Genomic DNA, 18380 nt, shown 5'->3' with positions numbered 1-18380 from the left:
CCATTACAAAGAAGGTTTAATTTAGTCTTTCTGGAAGAATCTTCACTTCTATAATATACACAATGTATATTCAGACAAAGGTATGAAAATCAGGTACCTCACTTACTGTAATTTAACTAAATTAATTACAGTACCTTAAGGATTTAGTAAGTAAATATCACTTTTAAGGCATGGTTTTACCCTGAACTAACTCAGTTTCAGAAACTAAAACAATCACCTTCATTCATAGTTTATCAAAACCATAGTTTATCACTATAGAACATAACTGGGCAATCATGTGAAGTTTTCTCTGTGGGGAAACACACTAGCCTCTGAGAAAAGACCTCTAGATACTGACAGTCAGAAGTCTCCCAATGATGAAGCCTCCCAGTTTAAAGGCCCCACACAATTACAGAGCCTCCTGATCACTTGGTCGTGACTCACTCTGAAATATGAACAAACAGCCAAGGTTCACCAGACACCTGAAGGAAAATGTTCAATAACAAAGAGAAATGAAAAACAATAACAGCAAAGGGACCCAAAGGAACAAGAGACACTGTAGCACTCGCAACAAAACTTAGAAAAAGAACTTGAAGTAAAATATTCTCAAAGAAATAAGAGATTGTATTTATAAAACAAGAATAAGAATAGGGAATAATCAGAAACAAAGACAGAACTTTAGAAATTAAAATAACCAAAATTTTAAAGTTAAGAAGAGAGGGAAACTTGGGGGAAGTCTTCCAGAAAGTAAAAAAGGAGTCGAAGAAACAGAAAACAGGAGAGAACAGTAAATTATAAGAGCAATGCAAGAGATGCAAACTTTGGCTCATAGGAATTCTAGGAAAAGAAAACACAGAGAAAAAGGCAGAAAGGAAATCTTCAAAGAAATTAACCTGATTTTTAACACAGGCACATGTGTTATCTTGATAAAAATTATATAGGCAATCACGTATATCAGGATTTAGGTGCTCACCTGCCTAACGTAGGTCTAAGGACGTTATTATATATTATACTGTTGCACTCTACTTGTTTTTTTTTTAATAGATTATGCTGTCTTCTCATCTAAATTGTAAATTCTTCAAAGTCAGGAATAATATTTGCCACTTAGGGCAGGCACATATTCTATTTCCGATAAATACTTGTTAAACTCATTTGCTTTGAAGATGACTTTAGTTTCCAGTAAGCTCTGTGACTGTTTAAGAGGGTTCAGTCTTTCAGCCTCGGTACAAAAGGTAAAGGTCATTCTTAGCTAAAACAGTTACTTGAAACTCCAGGAACAACTCTGAGAATCTAGATCTCACATCGTTTGGGATGAAATCATTTCACTAAACAATGATAAATTTAAAGTTGGTCAAACAGCCTTTGTTAAAATACCCTGACAAGTTTTGGCCCATTCAATCTTCTTTTCAGAAAACTTGATCTGAGCCTCCATCCAGCCACATAGTTCTACGATACCAGTTCATGGAATATGTAGGCTATGAATCAGACTCTACTGTGGAAACTAATCCTTGAGTCACGATCATAATATTCCATTGGCATCCACCCCAGGGACAAGGTATTCATTTAAGAGTGCCACTCTTTCATGCAAAGGATGAAGCATCAAGTAGTTCCCACTCATTATTACAGTCATCTCTTAAATATCCTAGTTTGGTTATCTATTTGGACAAGGCTGTCTGGTCACCCTCATCTATCAGGATTCTACAGTCATCTCTACTCTCCCAAAGGGTCTCTTAGTTTTGGTCATTAATTTAATAAATATTTATTGAGCGTCTGTTTTGAGTAATGCATTGTTCTAGGTACTGGGGATATAGTAATGGATAAGCCAAAAAGTCTCTGACTTAGGGAATTACAACTGAGTAAAGTAGAACCAAGAAAAGATTACCCATTTGTTTAATCCTTTCTCTAGAATTCTTCTCTGACCAATTCTAGAAAATTTACATTTGTCTATCTGCTTGCTTGCCCATCTATTTCTATCTCCCTTTCTTTAACTATTTTCTTGCTATGCTTCCTTTTCCCCATTTCTTACCCAAAATGTTTAATATCTTATTTGGCTCCCTAAAAGCAGGCTAAGCCAAGAACAGCTACAAAGTCTACAAAAACCCAGCTACCGATAAGATTTCTTAAACTGTTCCAAAGGAAGGACAGTTTCTAAGATTTTCATGTACTGCTTCACAATTAAGAAGTAATATATACTTTTAAGCATTACAAAGTTATGTATACATGATTTCTACATTTTCTCCTTATAGAGTTATCAAAAGAACAGTTCATAAGTAAGCACTGATTATATATAGTGTTTCAATTCATTACATTAGGCCAGTGTAATATTTAAAAAATTCTTAGTGGGGCACCTGGGTGGCTCAGCCGGTTAAGTGTCTGCCTCTGGATTTCGGCTCAGGTCATGATCTCACAGTTTGTGAGATCAAGCCCAGTACCTAGCTCTGCATTGACAGTGCAATGCCTGCTTGGGATTCTCTCTCTCTCTCTCTCTCTCTCTGTCTCTCTGCCCCTCCCCTGTTAGCAAGTGCTCTCTCCCTTTCTCTCTCTCTCTCAAAATAAATAAATAAACATTTTAAAAAAATTCTTAGTAGTACCCTGACACTGTACAGAAAATATATTGAAAACATTAAAAATGTTTACAAAGAGAAAGAATATACTGCTTGAAAAAGCCAAAACATTTAAGAAACATATAACATTTAAATTGAGTATTTTTCAAATCTCATGCCAAGAGGGAAAAAATTAATGTATGTGACAATTTTAAGAACAACATAACCAGAATTACAGCCATTATAAATTTAAGAGACTTCTTTAAGTAGAATTCCAAACATTATAGACTAATAGTTTTAAAGTCTTAAATGAAACTAAAATGTAATCCTGGACAAATTTAATAGTTAGAATTCTGTCAGAGTCATATCAAAGGTCTTTTATAAGACAGGTAGGCAACCTTGCTCTTCAATGTTTCTTGGTCCAAACAATCTCTTCTATATTACATGGTCTCAGTCAATAATGAGTCTAAAGCCTAAGTAGATTTAAAATTCTTTGCAAATTATTTTGGCCCTGGCCACAGTATACTTCTAGCTCTGCTTTATGTAAAAGTGGGAGAAGGACTCATTGGATACGTCAACTATAAACTGTATTACTGTTGGCGTGCCTGGATGGCTCCGTCGGTTAAGCATCCGACTTCGGCTCAGGTCACGATCTCGCGGTTTGTGAGTTTGAGCCCTGCGTCGGGCTCTGTGCTGATAGCTCAGAGCCTGGAGCCTGCTTCGGATTCTGTGTCTCTCCATCTCTTGGCCCCTCCCCTGCTCATGCTGTCTCTCAATAATAAATAAATGTTAAAAAAATTTTTTTTAATTGTATTACTGTTCTCATAAGAGAATGGTCTTCTCAAATTATGTTTGAGAAATTAGCAGTATTGATAGGCCTTAGAAGCGTGTTAGAAATATAGTACTATCAGGCATCCCAGACCTACAGAACCAGAATCTGCATTTTAATAAGATCTTCAGGAGATGTACATGCACATGAAAATTTGAGAAGTACTGGTCCAACTGACAACTTAAGGCATTTTCCAATTGCAATCTTCAAAGCATTAGAAGGCAGCTTGCCAACAAAAGTGTGAGAAAGAAAGGGAAAAAAGGAAAGTAGTCTTCAATAATATTATTTTAGCTATAACATAAAATGTTACACACTCAGCTTTTGTAAGGGGGACAAAAGCTTAAAAAAATATGTTAAGAATGTTTCTGTACTTTAACAAACAACTGAATTTAAAAGACATTGTCCATTGTACCACAAATACACTTGATGTAAATTGGTTTTTGCCTGGTAATATTTTTCTATTATGGAAAATCACAAAATGTTTCACAGTGTTATGGTTTTGTAATACACCTGCATAAAGAGAAAGCCTGATGTTCCCCCCGCCTGTCACCTCCATAGATATCCTAGAGCCTAACTAGAAACATCATGGATTTACTTGGTCAAGAAGTTCTTCGTTGTTACTAGACCATGAACTACAACGTGCATAAGCCAGGTACCTGCTTAGCCTTACACATGCTCAGATCTGCTCTAGTTATATCTAAGAAGTTTTATTAAATCTCAGAGTAGGTAAAATTGCTTTTCAACAATTGTTCCCATGTTGAAAGTCTTCCCTAAAATATCTCACTGAGCTGGGACAGATTTTCTCACCTCTTGTTTTGAAATGCTTTCTTCTACTGCTAAGTGTCTGTCTTCATCTGATTATAGTCTTCTGGTCTCACACATGGCAAACAAAGAATTCTGAACCACACACTTGAGCAATACTTCAGGTATTTCCTGGATATGCCGACAAGATCATTGGTTCCCATTCTTAGCATTCATTCACTTCTGCTAACCACCCTGCTGACCTCAACACACAGGCTGGCCACATGCAGGGACTCTGCCTAGCCCCTTCTGCCTGGTCCTGGTCCTGGTCCTGACTTCTCCTGGTCTTGCCAGTTCACTGTGACCAAATGCAAAGGGAGAGGGAACGTAGAAGAGTGAGTCCTCACAACTCCTAGGACATGGTGGGCTACATATCCTGGAAGAAGCCTGTGACAGAAAGACAGAAATGCCTATTTTCCAAGTAGTGTGTAGCAACAGACCTTCAACCCTGACTTGCTTTCTATGTGGAATCTCTGTGTTTGTTTTGTCTCCTTTTTGGTGGTACAGAGAGTGATGAGAAAGTTAAGAATAACGCTGTTCAAAATGAGCTGTGACTATTCATAGGCAGCATTAAGTTTTCTCTTCTAATGTGTTCTTTCATCTCAGATTACTGAATCCCCATTTCTGGTTTCACTGCTCATGTTCACTTATTCTGTGGTTCAAAGGTAAAAGAACAGAGATATAAGCCCTTTCCCCCCCTAGAGAACAGGCTGTAATATCCTCATGGACAGAGAATTTGTCTTGTGCATTTACATCCACCCAATACCATGTCTTCTTTATACCAGCCATTAAATACATATTGTGCCTACACTAACTCATGCCACTTTTATGACATTGAACAAGTCTTTCTGCTTCCTTACCTGTTGCATTCTTTCTTCAACCAGGCTTTCACACTATCCTCCTGAACCCACTCTTGCTAAAGTCACCAAGGAACTCCTAACTGCCACATCAGTGGATGCATAGGCTCTGTGGTGCTATATGCTGCCCTCCTTGAATTTTCCCTTGACTTCTGGGCTTCCCTGTTCTCCTGGCCTTTCTGTCCCTCCAGTGGCTCTTTTCTTAGTCTCCTGATTATTCCTTCTTCCACTGTCTTCCCAAAGCTGGTGGTCCCTAGCATTCTGATTTACCACCCACTCCCAACTCACTTTTGTGCTTTTTAGTTCATTCTTACCTAAGGCCTTAACTAACTGGTAACTCCCAAGCTACATTTCCAGCTCTCTCTTCTCTCCTGAATCCTGATTCTGTATCTCCAACAGCCCTACTTGACAGCAGCACTTAACATATGCACTTAACACACTTAATACCACCCTCTTAATACATGAACCTAATAATGCATGATTTCTTCTTGGCCCTCCCAACCTGTCTTTCTCCTGGATTCTCTGTCTTAGTTCATGACATCACCATTCACCTAGTCATCCAAATTAAGATACTTTGGTTCATTTATAATCCATGGTGTCGTAAGAATTTATCATCTAAAAACATAAAAATGAGCACATCATACACTCTCAGATAGATTTCCTTTGCCTAACTATTGTCAGTTAGCAAGAGACACCCTGTTTTCTCTTCAGCATGAGGTACTACACCCAATGAAAGTCCAACCCACTTCTAGTGTATCATCTCCTCCTACATCTCTGGACTCCCTGTGCTTGACTCACACTGAACTATTTACGGTGTGACCCTTTCATGCCTCTAGCCTTGTAAGTGCAGCTGCTTCTGCTTAGAGCGATGATTCTCAACAGAGGTCAGTTTTGCCCCTAGTGGACACTTGGCAATATCCGGAGACATTTTTTGATTATTACAACTAGAGGAGAGGGGTGCTACTGGCATCTAGTGGGTGGAGGCCAGAGATGCTGCTGAACACCTAAGGCACAAGGCAGTGCCCCCACAACAAAAAGTATACAGCCCAAAATGTCAACAGTGCTGAGACTGGTGATCCTTGCTCTAGAATATCCTTGCTTTCTCTGCCTGGTGAACTCCAACTCACCTACTAAGACTCAGCTCAAATGTCACCACCTCTGTGAAGCCTTCTCTACCAACCAGGTCATCTCCTCCAGACAAGAATTCTTGCACCTTTTTTACTTTCTCATACACACCTCTATTTTAGCACATCACATATTAGACTGAATTTGTGCTTGTTTGTTTGTTTACCAGTGTGTCTCTATTACTAGCATGGGAGTTCCCTCAAGTAGAGACTATATTTTATTATCTTTTATTCCCAGGGCTTGGGTGAGTGCCTGGCAAAGAGTAGGCACTCAGATGTGTGCTAGATGAATGGATTAAATAAATCATATCTATGGAGAAGTAGAAAGTGTTTCAGAAGCAAACAATTCAGCTCCCTAAACAACTCTGAAGTTAACATTACAGTTTCTCAGTTCTAAGAGCTATACATTCACAAGCATACATTTCTTACCAAATTTCTAAGACTGGTCACTCACAATGTTGCATCATGGCTTTAGAGTCAATGTTTATAAACCATATTGGATTTTATAGGAAAGTTTCAGTGTTGTTCAAAATAAATTTAACCAAATGTTTCTAAATATTCTGCTGGAGTTAATAAGGGCAGAGAAAAAAATGGAACTCTAAAACAAATATATATTTAAAACACTTATTTTAGTAAGAACAACTAAATAAATTGTTGAAATGTCTAATCTTGAGATTAGTGTTAAAGGCTTTTGAAATAATTACGACATAGTTTTTTAAAGTTCTATTACACTAGGCTTGAACAATTTACCTCCCTGGGATGAAGCAACAGAAAATGAAGAAAAAATTTTATAACAAAGAGAATAAAACATAAAGCCAAAGTATGGGATAAAAAACATGCATGTGTGTGAAGAATGAGGACATGTACAAACTTGGGCAAAATGCTAAGGTATTTTAAATAATAGGGTAACAAAATCTCTGAGCATCCTTACAACATAACATGGGAGATTTAGAAAACAATAGGTAGGAAAAAATAAAATAATAATGAGTAAACCATTATATAGAGCTTAGAAATATGAAGAGTAATTTTGGTAACTAGATAAAAACTACTTCTTGACTGAGCTGACAAAATATTACACACCATGTGAAAATATCAAATATCTACTTTCAGATCAAAAGTCATTATTTCAGAAAGTATATATAATAAACACATGCTGGTTATTGTTATGTTCTTTGATAGCAAATGAATAAAATAAACATTATCATGCAGACTACAAAGTCCCATTTTCATTCTATTGTAAACACAGAACAGAGCCCTGTTGCAGATACAGGAAAAAGTTCTCAGTAGATTTTAAAAATTAGCCATTAATGAGCTGTTATTGTAGAGAACTAGAAACTGGATACTATGCTGCTAGAGACTGGTAGCTAAACACATAAGAAAAGAATCCGTAGACTGTCAGTGCTTTAGAAACCAGGGTCCCTGACCAAAGCAGTGATTTAATTTCATGGCTGCTCAGTACAGATAGCTGACATTACTAAATGCTACTCTAATATCAACTTGTTAAATGTGAATCCAGACTCAGCATATCAGAATACTAACCCAGACTAACTGGAGTCATGGGAAATATTTTGGGAGCTGTTTATTTATAAATGAGTTACAATATACCACTATAATTAGATTAATATATAATTATTGATAAACACAGGATTATTTCTAAAACCCATTATTGTTGCCACTGCTAAGTTTAGAAAAAACAACACTAGCATTTTCCTCGTAAAACAACCCTTACCAATCAATTAGATCAATTTAGATCTAGTATATGTTGAATTTAATGGTCACTAGGTTGCTTACCAATACTTTTATAAAGAGTTGTTTCATAAATATTAAATGGAGGGACACTTTAAAGCTCTCCACCAAACTGCACACTTACGAACTATTTATAATCCAATAATCCCAACAAAAAATAGAATCTGCACAAAGCTAGACATTTGGCTGTCACAAAAAAAATATTTAAGTTAGCTTACCTAAATTAAATAAAACTAATAGAAGTGTATATTTTTAGCTATGCAAAAGGCATTTAGTCACACTTTATTAAAAAACATTAAAAATACCTCTTTTTCAAAAGCATCATTAATAACAAACTATAACATTACCGCAAAAATAAACTATTTTAAGGTTATTTCTATAAATATATTTATTCACAAATATTTTGAGGTTAATTATTCCTTTCAGATTAATTATTTCATTAAATGTATAATAAGTTTACAAGGTACATGTAATTCAATTAGCAAGTTATTAATATGTTTCTTTATAGTGTCACTTCATTGCTTTCTTTTGAGAGCAAAACAGTTTGATGGATTATAATCTAAAAGTTGTTTTTTTTAAAGTTTCATAAATGAAATAATCCTAAAACATAGGTCAGAACTGGAAATCTAATCTTTATTCATCTTCAATAAAGTAGTTGTTTATATTAACCTCTGGGCATTTTATTTATGAGATTTCAAAAGAGAGAAAACTATCAACTACTTGATATTTTATTTACCTAAACCTCTTTGTCCAGATGTTTAAAAAAATTTTTTAATGTAGATATTGAGTGTTATATAAACACAGATAAACAGATAAGGGTTTTTTCCCCCCTAAACTATTATGTAGTGTCATCTAGAATTGGTTTAGCCAGAAAAAAATTTTAATTTCCTGGAATCTGGCAAGACTTTACAAATACAGAAAATTTTAAAAATCTACTTAAGTTCAAATACTTTGGAAAATCTATTTAAGTTCAAATACTTTGGAAAGACTCAATTATACAAAGAACTGTTTTGGTTAAGATTCATTAGAGTTAAATTGCTAATATAATAAACAAAATTATCAAAATAACAAATTAATAAAGTAACTAGAAAAGTATGGGAAATGCCTAGCAATTGAAACCAAATTCAAAAAATATAAAATTTAAAATTCAATATTGTTGAAAGACTGAGTTAAATTTTAGAAGGCAGTCTTAACTGGTAGCTAAAGGAAAATCCGGGTGGAAACAAAATTCCTGTGGTTAAGGCTATATACAAATGCAAATGCCATTTATCTTTCCTCTGCTTTAAACGTGCAGCATAAGAGTTTTTATCAATGTTCTAATAAATACATACATTTTAGAGAAACATTTTCTCTGTGTTCATTTGCAACAATATTTTCACATTTTTATGTAGGCTTTTTATTGTTTAATATTTTAAATAAGCATTCTATATTTTACTTAGTTTCACAATGATTAAGGAGGGAAGAATACTAAATGAACATTTTTGAAAGTGGGAATAAAATATGGAATTAGATATTAAAATGCCATGTTACTGGAGGAAAAAAATACACCAAGGTAAAAATGTTAACAAAATAAATTATTATTTAAAGCTTGCTTTTATGCAACAGAAATGTGTCATGGCCTAAATCACTTTGGAAAGTTTTTTTTTTTTTTTTTTTAATGCACGTTTTCAACACTGGTAAAATAACAAATAGAGCTATAAACTATTGGGGGTTCTTCAGATTTACAAATACAAAGATTAGGACTGTAAAACACTTGCTAGCTAAGGACCAGGGAAGTACATAAAACTGCTAAGTTATAATAAATTTTAACCAAATAGTCCATAAAGCTTTTCCAGAATAAATTAACATTTACCAAGACCAAAGGAAACTTACCTTACAAGAATGCTTTAAAGAATTAGATAGTTTATTTGTGAAATCTCTGTTACTGTCTCTTGATAAATTATCAACTTTATCTTCATTTCCAGATGCAAACTTTATGAGTAATTGCGATGGTCCCCCCGTAGAACAATTGTGCTTAAGGCTGGATAAACAGGAAACATTTGGATAAGTTCCTCCCAATGAAATACTTCTTTGTAAAACAGCATGATTTTTGTTGATCTGTAAATTTGGTCTTTCCAAATGTCCATTGATATTTATTTGGTAATCTACATTTTGGGAGGATGGTAAACGTGCAGATGTCCTATGCATAAGCTTACTGCACTCTGAATCAGAATTAAGCTTAATTTCTGACATCTCTGGTTTACAATCACCATTTGCTGTTTCACAATCTAACGTAGGTGCTTTTTGTTGGGTGAAATGCACTGAAACACAAGAATATCCTTCAGATGACTTTTCACAGATAGTCTGATTCGGACTGTTATTTGCAATAACAATTTTCTTTTGTAATGAGCCCTTCCTGTGAAGTGGTCGTATGTCTCTTACTTCTCCGGGAGTACAGATTGTTTTAGATAACCGAAGTCCATTGACAGCTGTTGAAAGAAATCCCTTAGCACCAGGACCATCTTCACTGTGGGCAAATTCACTAGGAGAAATTATAAACTGGTGTGAGGTTTGATAGGATCCTTTGCTCGGAAGAATATCTGTACTTGTTGGAGAAGTTGGTGGGGTATTTGAAGGACTCCTAGGAAAAATGACTAAGGATGAACAACGTTTTAGTGGAATTTTCGAGTTCCTGCTCACTGGCAATTTCATAATTTCTAGTCCGTGCTCCAAGTCATCCTGGACAAAGGGAACGGTACTTGGACTTCTTGAAAAAATTTCACAGGGAGTAGTATTCCTGTATGGCACACTTCTGTTGGAGGTGCTGTCGGAAGATAAATTTCCACCAAGAAAAGTATCATCAGTTGGTGGAAAAGTATAACCACTGCTGTCACTGATGATACTGTTTGTGTAGGAACCACCACTTGTGATACTTGTGCATGATCCATAATCACTACCATTGCTGCTGTAAGACCCATTCTCGCTGGTGGAACAGTTACTAAGGCTACTGCTGCGAAGGGCAGAACTGCCTACATGGTTACCATCATTCACAGCATTCAGTTCATTATCAGCCACAGCATTGTTGTAAACACCGTCCTTCAAGACACACATAAATGAAGCATCATCACCATCAGCTAAGACATTGCTAGACTGAAGACATCCACTGTACCTTGTTGGCTGTAGTGAAATCTGCAGACAGCTGCTCTTTTTATTAACGTTTTCAGGTGAAGGAACAGATGATCTTTCCTGAGACTTAACGTTTTCCTGTATTAACGGAGCTAGTGCAGTCTGTCTAGGAGTCAGCTTCATTTGAACAACGTTAGACGTTGAAATCCGTGTTGGTCTTTTGAAGCACATGTGAACATTGTTATCCAGATCATCTCCAGAGGTCTCTGACAAAGGATAAGTATTGCTTCTTCTGGCTGCAAAGTGCAATCGTAAGCTTTGTGCCATTTGTTCTCATTTCCAAACATGTTAAGGGCTGAAAGTCATAACAAAGATCTCTGTCGGGAGACAGGCTAGAAGCAGCTGCACTGCATCGAAGGAAAAAATCATTTGTGGTGCCTAAAAGAGCTCTTAAGTAGTAGTCTTTATCCTAAGTAAAACCTTAGATACCAGATATCATAGAAAGAAAAAGACGACCCATTCCTGAGACTGACGTTTCCAAATATTTTTGAATCGCGTGTAGTCAAAATGCCTTCACTTACAAAGCACTTGATTTCCAGCGACCTTTAAGCTGAGCTCAGCTGCAGCACACTGCCTCAAACACTGCCAACCTTGTTTCAATTATACCTTCTCCAATTTGCATGAATGAGTAACACAAGAACAACAATCTTCTAGCATTTCAAGTTGAAACAGTATTTTTTCACTCCAGCTCTACTAAATGAACATTTAACTATGTGAATCACAGTGCCTATACTTTCTCCAGCAGAGTTTGACCACTAATATTTTTACCCATAAGGATAGAATTACAGGAAGTTGGTAGGAATGAAACCCCATGTAATTGAGTATCAAATCAAGGATTGAATTTCCAAATAGTAGCCAGAGTAGGGAATCTCATCAAGTCAGTTGATGTAGAAAGGCATATATTCTGATAGTTTTTTTTAATGAGTAAATTCAAACAGTTGTATAAATTTGGAAATACTAAAACTTTGGGGTTCTGAATTAAAACTCTAGCATTAAATCAAATAGATAAGTATTTTAGCTTCCAAAACCCTACTTATAAAAAGTGAAAGCTTAAGGAGAGCAATACAAAATTAGCTTAGTAATACTATTGAAAAATTGAGCATAGGTCTGAGAAAGAAAGGTTTAAGAGAAGCTGTCACCAAGCATTTTCTCCTGTAATTTTAAGGCCTTTTCCAGCCAAGTAGTACAGTCTTTAAATGATGCCATTTATATTTTGACTATTACAACTCTGCCAAGAAATAGCCTAAGCAAACATTCCATTAAAAATATATGCAGATTAGACAGAAAAACTATACCCCAATATAGTTTGAGCACACAAGATATTTTATTCCACTGTCTCTGCAATTCATTCACTTAAGAGAGTGTTGTGGTAAGTAAAGAAGTCTAAAAAGGATTTAACACATCAAATAAACATATCTCAATGCCAATTCTGTTCTGAAAACTCTAAGAGCTCTTTGCTGGCCTCTACTGGTGTGTTGAAACAATCCATGTAGCTGTTTGATATCTAGAGAGAAATACAAACCAAGCTGCATATTTCTTTGTATAAACAAAGTCCATACTTGTTTACATTTTTGAGTACTAGCATTGCCCTCGAGGTGGAATTAGTTACTACTGCTGATAGAGCTCCCACAGTACAGAACAGTAGACTGTTTGTTCTCCAAGAGCTTGTGATTTTGTATATATATTTTTTCTGCTTTGTATTTATTTAACCTTTACTTTATTTTCAGTTTACTAGGTAATAAAAGTTTAATATTTTAATTTCTCCCCCAAATGTCATAGACCAAGTTTGGTATTCTATTTGAAAGAAACAAAGTTATTTTTAAATAATACTCTAGGGTATATTTAAACCCCTTACCTGAATTTTATAGCTGGAACTCCAGTAATAAATATATACTGGCTCATTCATAGGAGAGTAAAAAGTAAAATAGTTCAGTTGTTTACACCACATGGTACTACACCCAAGTTGTATTTTTCTAAGTAAGATTTTTTCCTAAGTAAAAGCAAATATGTAAAACATATACTTGCACTTTGTTTAAAAAAGAAAATGCCTTAAGATAGATCTGTTCTCAATCACAGTCTTCTAAACAGTATTTTTAATCAATTAAGATATGATAAAATAGAAATACGGAATTTGTGAAATTATATTTCTGACTAGAATGATACAGCACTATGTTCTGGAATGTGTACAATAATCGCAAACTTAGCAATACAATTATTATATTATTTTGGTTTTATATAATCTACCTCCTTTACGATTTTACAGACTTCAGGAAATATTCCCTATAATCCTCTTTCCTTATAGAAGGAACAGTCCTAATCTTTTCACTTTGCCTTCAAATGACTTCAGCTTTTCTTCTTGAATTAAGTTAGGGGTCTCATAGCTTAAAGAACAAACACTTCTAATAGGCTAATTAATAGGATCTAACTGCTCATACCTGTGGCCTAAAGCTTCTAGTTAAACTCCTCCGGTTGTTGATATAAAATAATGAACCTCAGGTATTTGGCTAGATAAATGTTTTCTCTTTGGTAAGCTTCTCCAGAAGCATCAGTTTCATGTCCCCTAACTAGGTATCAAGCTTCCAGACCATGAGGACCGTGGCCACACATTTCTTGGGACATTTCTGGGCTCATGCTCAGCGCCAAGTAAACACTAAGTAACACCAGGGAGGAGATTAAATGGATGGATGGTCACACTTACTCTGAGTGCCTAATGCTTTCTTTCAGGAATTTTTTTTTAAAGTTGATCCAGGGGTGTCTGGATGCCTCAGTCGGTTAAGCGTCCGATTCTTGATTTAGGCTCAGGTCATGATCTCACTGTCGTGAGTTCTAGCCCTGCAACAGGCTCTGCGCTCACAGTGCGGAGCCTGCTTTGGATCCTCTGTCTCCTTCTCTCTGCCCCTCCCTCCCCACTCCCTCAAAAATAAGTATACGTTAAAAAATAAATAAAAGTTGGTTCAGCTATTACTGGAAATACTGAATATTGAAGAAAATTAAATTGAATATTAAAGAAATATTGAAAGTACCACAGCTGGATCGGAAGGAATGATGATTGAAAATTTTCAAAGAGGGGGCTTAAGACAAGGAAAAGTAAGGCAAGAGAATGATATGCACTTTCCAGCCTGCCAGTCTGAGTTTAAACTGCAGACAGGCTAAAGAATTTGCATTGCTGGTTCTGGGCTGGGATTGCACAGGATCTGTACCACCATTACAGCAGTTCAGTGGAGAGCCTGGGATAGAATGTAGCCCCTTAGCCAAACAGATTCCAAAAGAGGAGCATCAATTCCAAAAGAAGAGGTGGAGAGCGGTCACACCCTCATCGGGGAGGAACCTATGCAAGTCCTGTAGAATTTCATACTCTGGAATGAAATGCATAATATCTGAGGATTAGATTGAAGCTCAGGACCCCACATTCTGAGATGTTTGGTTATTGATTATCTACACAGAAAATAATGTGATTAAATGTCAGGGATAGACTCTGGATGACACTAATCATTGATTAGAAATTTGAAAGCCAGAGTCCACTGTGAACAATTGTATGTGTCAATGTGGCTGGGCTCTTTTGCCCAACTGTTTGGTCAAACAGTAGGCTAGATGTTGCTATGAAGATATGTTTCAGACGTGATTAACATTTATTCGTGGGGTGCCTGGGTGGCTCAGTCAGTTAGGCAACCAACTTCGGCTCAGGTCATGATATTGCAGTTTGTGAGTTGGAGCCCAGCTTCCGGCTCTGTGCTGACACCTCGGAGCCCGGAGTCTGCTTCAGGTTCTGTGCCTCCCTCTCTTTTTGCCTCTCCCCTGCTTGCACTCTCTCTCTGTCTCTGTCTCTGTCTCTCTCAAAATAAATGAATGTTAAAAAATTAAAAAAAAAAAACACTTAATTCAGTAAATTTTGACTAAAGCAGATTACCTTCCATAATGTGATGGGCCTCATGCTATCAGCTAACGGCCTTAAAAAGCAAAGCCAGGGGCACCTGGGTGGCTCAGTTGGTTAAGTGTCCGACTTCGGCTCAGGTCATGATCTCACAGTCCATGAGTTCGAGCCCCACATCGGGCTCTGTGTTGACAGCTCAGAGCCTGGAGCCTGCTTCAGATTCTGTGCCTTGCTCTCTCTCTGACCCTCCCCCATTCATGCTGTGTCTCTCTCTGTCTCAAAAATAAATAAACATTGAAAAGCTGGTCTTTTTTTTTTTTTAAATTTTTTTTCTCAACGTTTATTTATTTTTGGGACAGAGAGAGACAGAGCATGAACGGGGGAGGGGCAGAGAGAGAGGGAGACACAGAGTCGGAAACAGGCTCCAGGCTCTGAGCCATCAGCCCAGAGCCTGACGCGGGGCTCGAACTCCCGGACCGCGAGATCGTGACCTGGCTGAAGTCGGACGCTCAACCGACTGCGCCACCCAGGCGCCCCTGGTCTTTTTTTTTTTTTTAAAAAAAGCAAAGCCAGGTTTCCTGAAGAAGCAATTAGACTTCAAGATTACAACATAGACACTCTGCCTAAGTTTCCAGCTTGCTTGCCTACCCTACAGGTTTCAGAATCAAGACTGTGACATCAACTCTTACCTGAATATTCAACCTGTTAGCCCTGTCCTACAGATTCCAGACTTGCCAGAATCCACATGACCCAATCACAACCACATGACCCAATTCCTAAAATCAAATCTGAAGCAGGCTCCAGGCTCCAAGCTGTCAGCACAGAGCCTGACACAAGGCTCAATCAAACTCACAAGCCATGAGATCGTGACCTGAGCCAAAGTCAGACACTCAACTGACTGAGCCACCTAGGCACCCAAGAGTACTCTTCTTCAAAACAAATGTCACTTATATGACAAACATTTTCCACAGGACTAGAAATTATCTGCCTAAGGTTTTATCCGTTGCTCTTTGTTGTACATTTCCAAAGAGTATTCGTTAGGAAAAGGATATGTTCTTAATTTTGTTGTGAATGCTATACAAGAATAAACACAAATGACATTTACAGAGGCACAGGACATTTACTGCCATACAATTAACCCTCTTACTCTACCAATGGCTATAGTTTCTATGACATCTCAGGTAATAGGTAATACTTCAATTACCTGCTAGGACTAACAACAAATCAGAGGCTTAGAATGACACACACCACCCTGTTCTAATGATTTCTTGCTCCCTTTTCCTAGTAAAGCGAGCTTCTTGAGAAAAGCTGTATTTCTAATTGAGAGCAGAGTATCCAACAGAGTTGATACCCTAAATGGCATACCTTAGTTAACATACCACAGAGGGATGTATTCACAGTGATACTATTTTAATAAATTCAAAAATATGCAAAAGGAAACTATACTCAGGGGGTACATATGTATAGGATGAACAATTTTTGAAGGCAAAGAAATGATAAGCACAATATTCAGGACAGTGTCTACTATGTGCGAGGGAAGAAAAGGAGATGTGATTGGGGAGGGGAAGTGAGGGTTGTAGAGTTTGGTAATGTTCTAGTTCTTACGTTGAGTCGTAAGTGCATAGGTATTCGTCATATTATTTTAAAAAAAGATTTATATTACATACACTTTCCTATATGTTTATTTTATGATTTAAAAAACACAAATAGTAAATTCTACCTGGCCCCATCTAGAAGGAAAACAAATCTGTAGAGACAGAAGGAATAAAAAATCTCTATTCTATTGAAAATGCAAAAATACAAGCAGAAAACAAACATTTCTGCATATGACCATATCTGATAAGCAAATCTTCAACATCTGTCATATCACTCAGCCTTAAAGAGTTAGATTGCAGTTAGCGATCAGTCTCCTTTGGCAATAAAAACACCCTTTTGCTTATTATGAGGCTAATTAATATATTTTAATTTCAGTATCTTCCATTAGTAGTATAGTTATCATTTCTTCAGGGAAAAAAACATGTCATGTAGTCCAACACTAAAAACAAATTTTAAAAATCCAGTTTCTTAGTTAGCTAAGAAGTGAACATTTCTTTTTTGGTGCCTCTGTTTAATAACTGATATGCCTTACATAACACTGTTCTTTTTTTATGTTCAAATTTTATGTTCAAATTTTACAGGTTTAAAATATATATGTAAGGTGCTAAGAAGAAGATTTGGGGATGCCTGGGTGGCTCAGTGAGTTAAGCATCCATCCAACTTTGGCTCAAGACATGATCTCATAGTTTGTAAGTTTGAGCCCCACACTGGGTTCTCTGCTGTCAGGGTGGAGCCTGCTTCAGATCCTCTATCTCCCTCTCTCTGCCCCACCCTTGCATGCTCTCTCTCTCTTAAAAATAAATGTACATTAAAAAAATTTTTTTTAATTTAAAAAAAATTTTTTTAATTTAAAAAAATTTTGAAAAGATGCTAAGGAGAAGATGTAAAATAGTATTCCTAAGAGACAAAATTAGGAAAAGGATAGGACTTCAAGATAGTCTTTAGGAGATGAGGAATCAGAACTATCATTTCACAAACATAAAATCAGGTTTAACTTTGCCCTTTTTTTCTTTGCCTCTGTAAGAGCTCGCAGTCCTTTAGAGGCTTTATCAGTGTAAAGAGGACAGTCTTCCTTTGCAGAAGAGTGGGAAGAGGAGAAGGCATGAGACATGTAAGTACATACAAGTAACAGAAGAAATCCACTGCAAGGAGGAAGCACAGGTGCAGCCGCTCAGGGAGAAGTTTCCCAGAGCCTGTGCATACCCATGAGGCCACGCTGGAAGAGGGTGAGGGAAGGCAAGACAATGTGGCCAGCTTTCCTGCTATCCCACCACCTGCCACAACAGGTCTTGAGTAAGACTGTAATCTGGTGAGAACTGGCAATCAAGAGAGGTGCCTGGGAGGAGAATGGAAGGGTAGAAAGTAGCACCAAGAAGGAAAAAAAAATGTATCCACCTCTCCTTTTTGCCCAGAGCCTCCATAACCACCCCAAGTCAACTCTCACATCACAGATTCCCAGCGTATTTCCTCTGCTCTACTGAGATATATCCTGGCTTCGCATCACACTAGTGCAACATAACTTACCAATCGATTTTCATCAAATACTTCAAATAGAAGCCGGTGCTGCTGAGGATGGACCTAAGTTAAGAAAAACACAACCTTTCTTTAAAAACAAGTGAACATCAATCAACTTACGGACTCTGAGATAAATTCTTGAAAATGTTGCCATTTCCTAATTCTATTTAGGTGTATTTTAAATTATACGAGACACTTAATACAAAAGCAAACCAATCCTACGTCACCCATTTTCTAACAGCTTTACCGTAACAATGAAGTGGATTTGGGTGCTTATTTTTACATTTTTTCTAAAATAGAATGAAAGAAAGGAAAATAAAATGTCAAAAAAATTATTTAGATATTTGCAAGTAC

At 36.7% G+C, this 18380-nt stretch overlaps 1 protein-coding gene across 2 annotated transcripts in view; it reads right to left on the bottom strand.

Annotated features, from left to right (window-relative positions):
- NEDD4 (NEDD4 E3 ubiquitin protein ligase) overlaps nt 1-18380 on the bottom strand; it is a 135753-nt gene that overhangs the window by 68661 nt on the left and 48712 nt on the right. The window contains exon 5 of one of the 2 annotated variants that reach the window (XM_047075071.1): nt 18036-18089. In XM_047075071.1, the coding sequence (XP_046931027.1) occupies nt 18036-18089 (54 nt within the window). Of the gene's footprint in view, nt 1-9751; nt 11344-18035; nt 18090-18380 lie in introns of those variants that run through there. The other variant, XM_047075072.1, reaches the window with a different exon arrangement.

Source organism: Lynx rufus, unplaced genomic scaffold, assembly GCF_022079265.1.
Source record: "Lynx rufus isolate CCGP_SWC_20201006 ecotype Redwood Valley unplaced genomic scaffold, mLynRuf1.p SCAF_13, whole genome shotgun sequence".
In the NCBI taxonomy this organism is placed as follows: Eukaryota; Metazoa; Chordata; class Mammalia; order Carnivora; family Felidae; genus Lynx; species Lynx rufus.
This window is presented reverse-complemented; position numbering and strand designations above follow the sequence as displayed.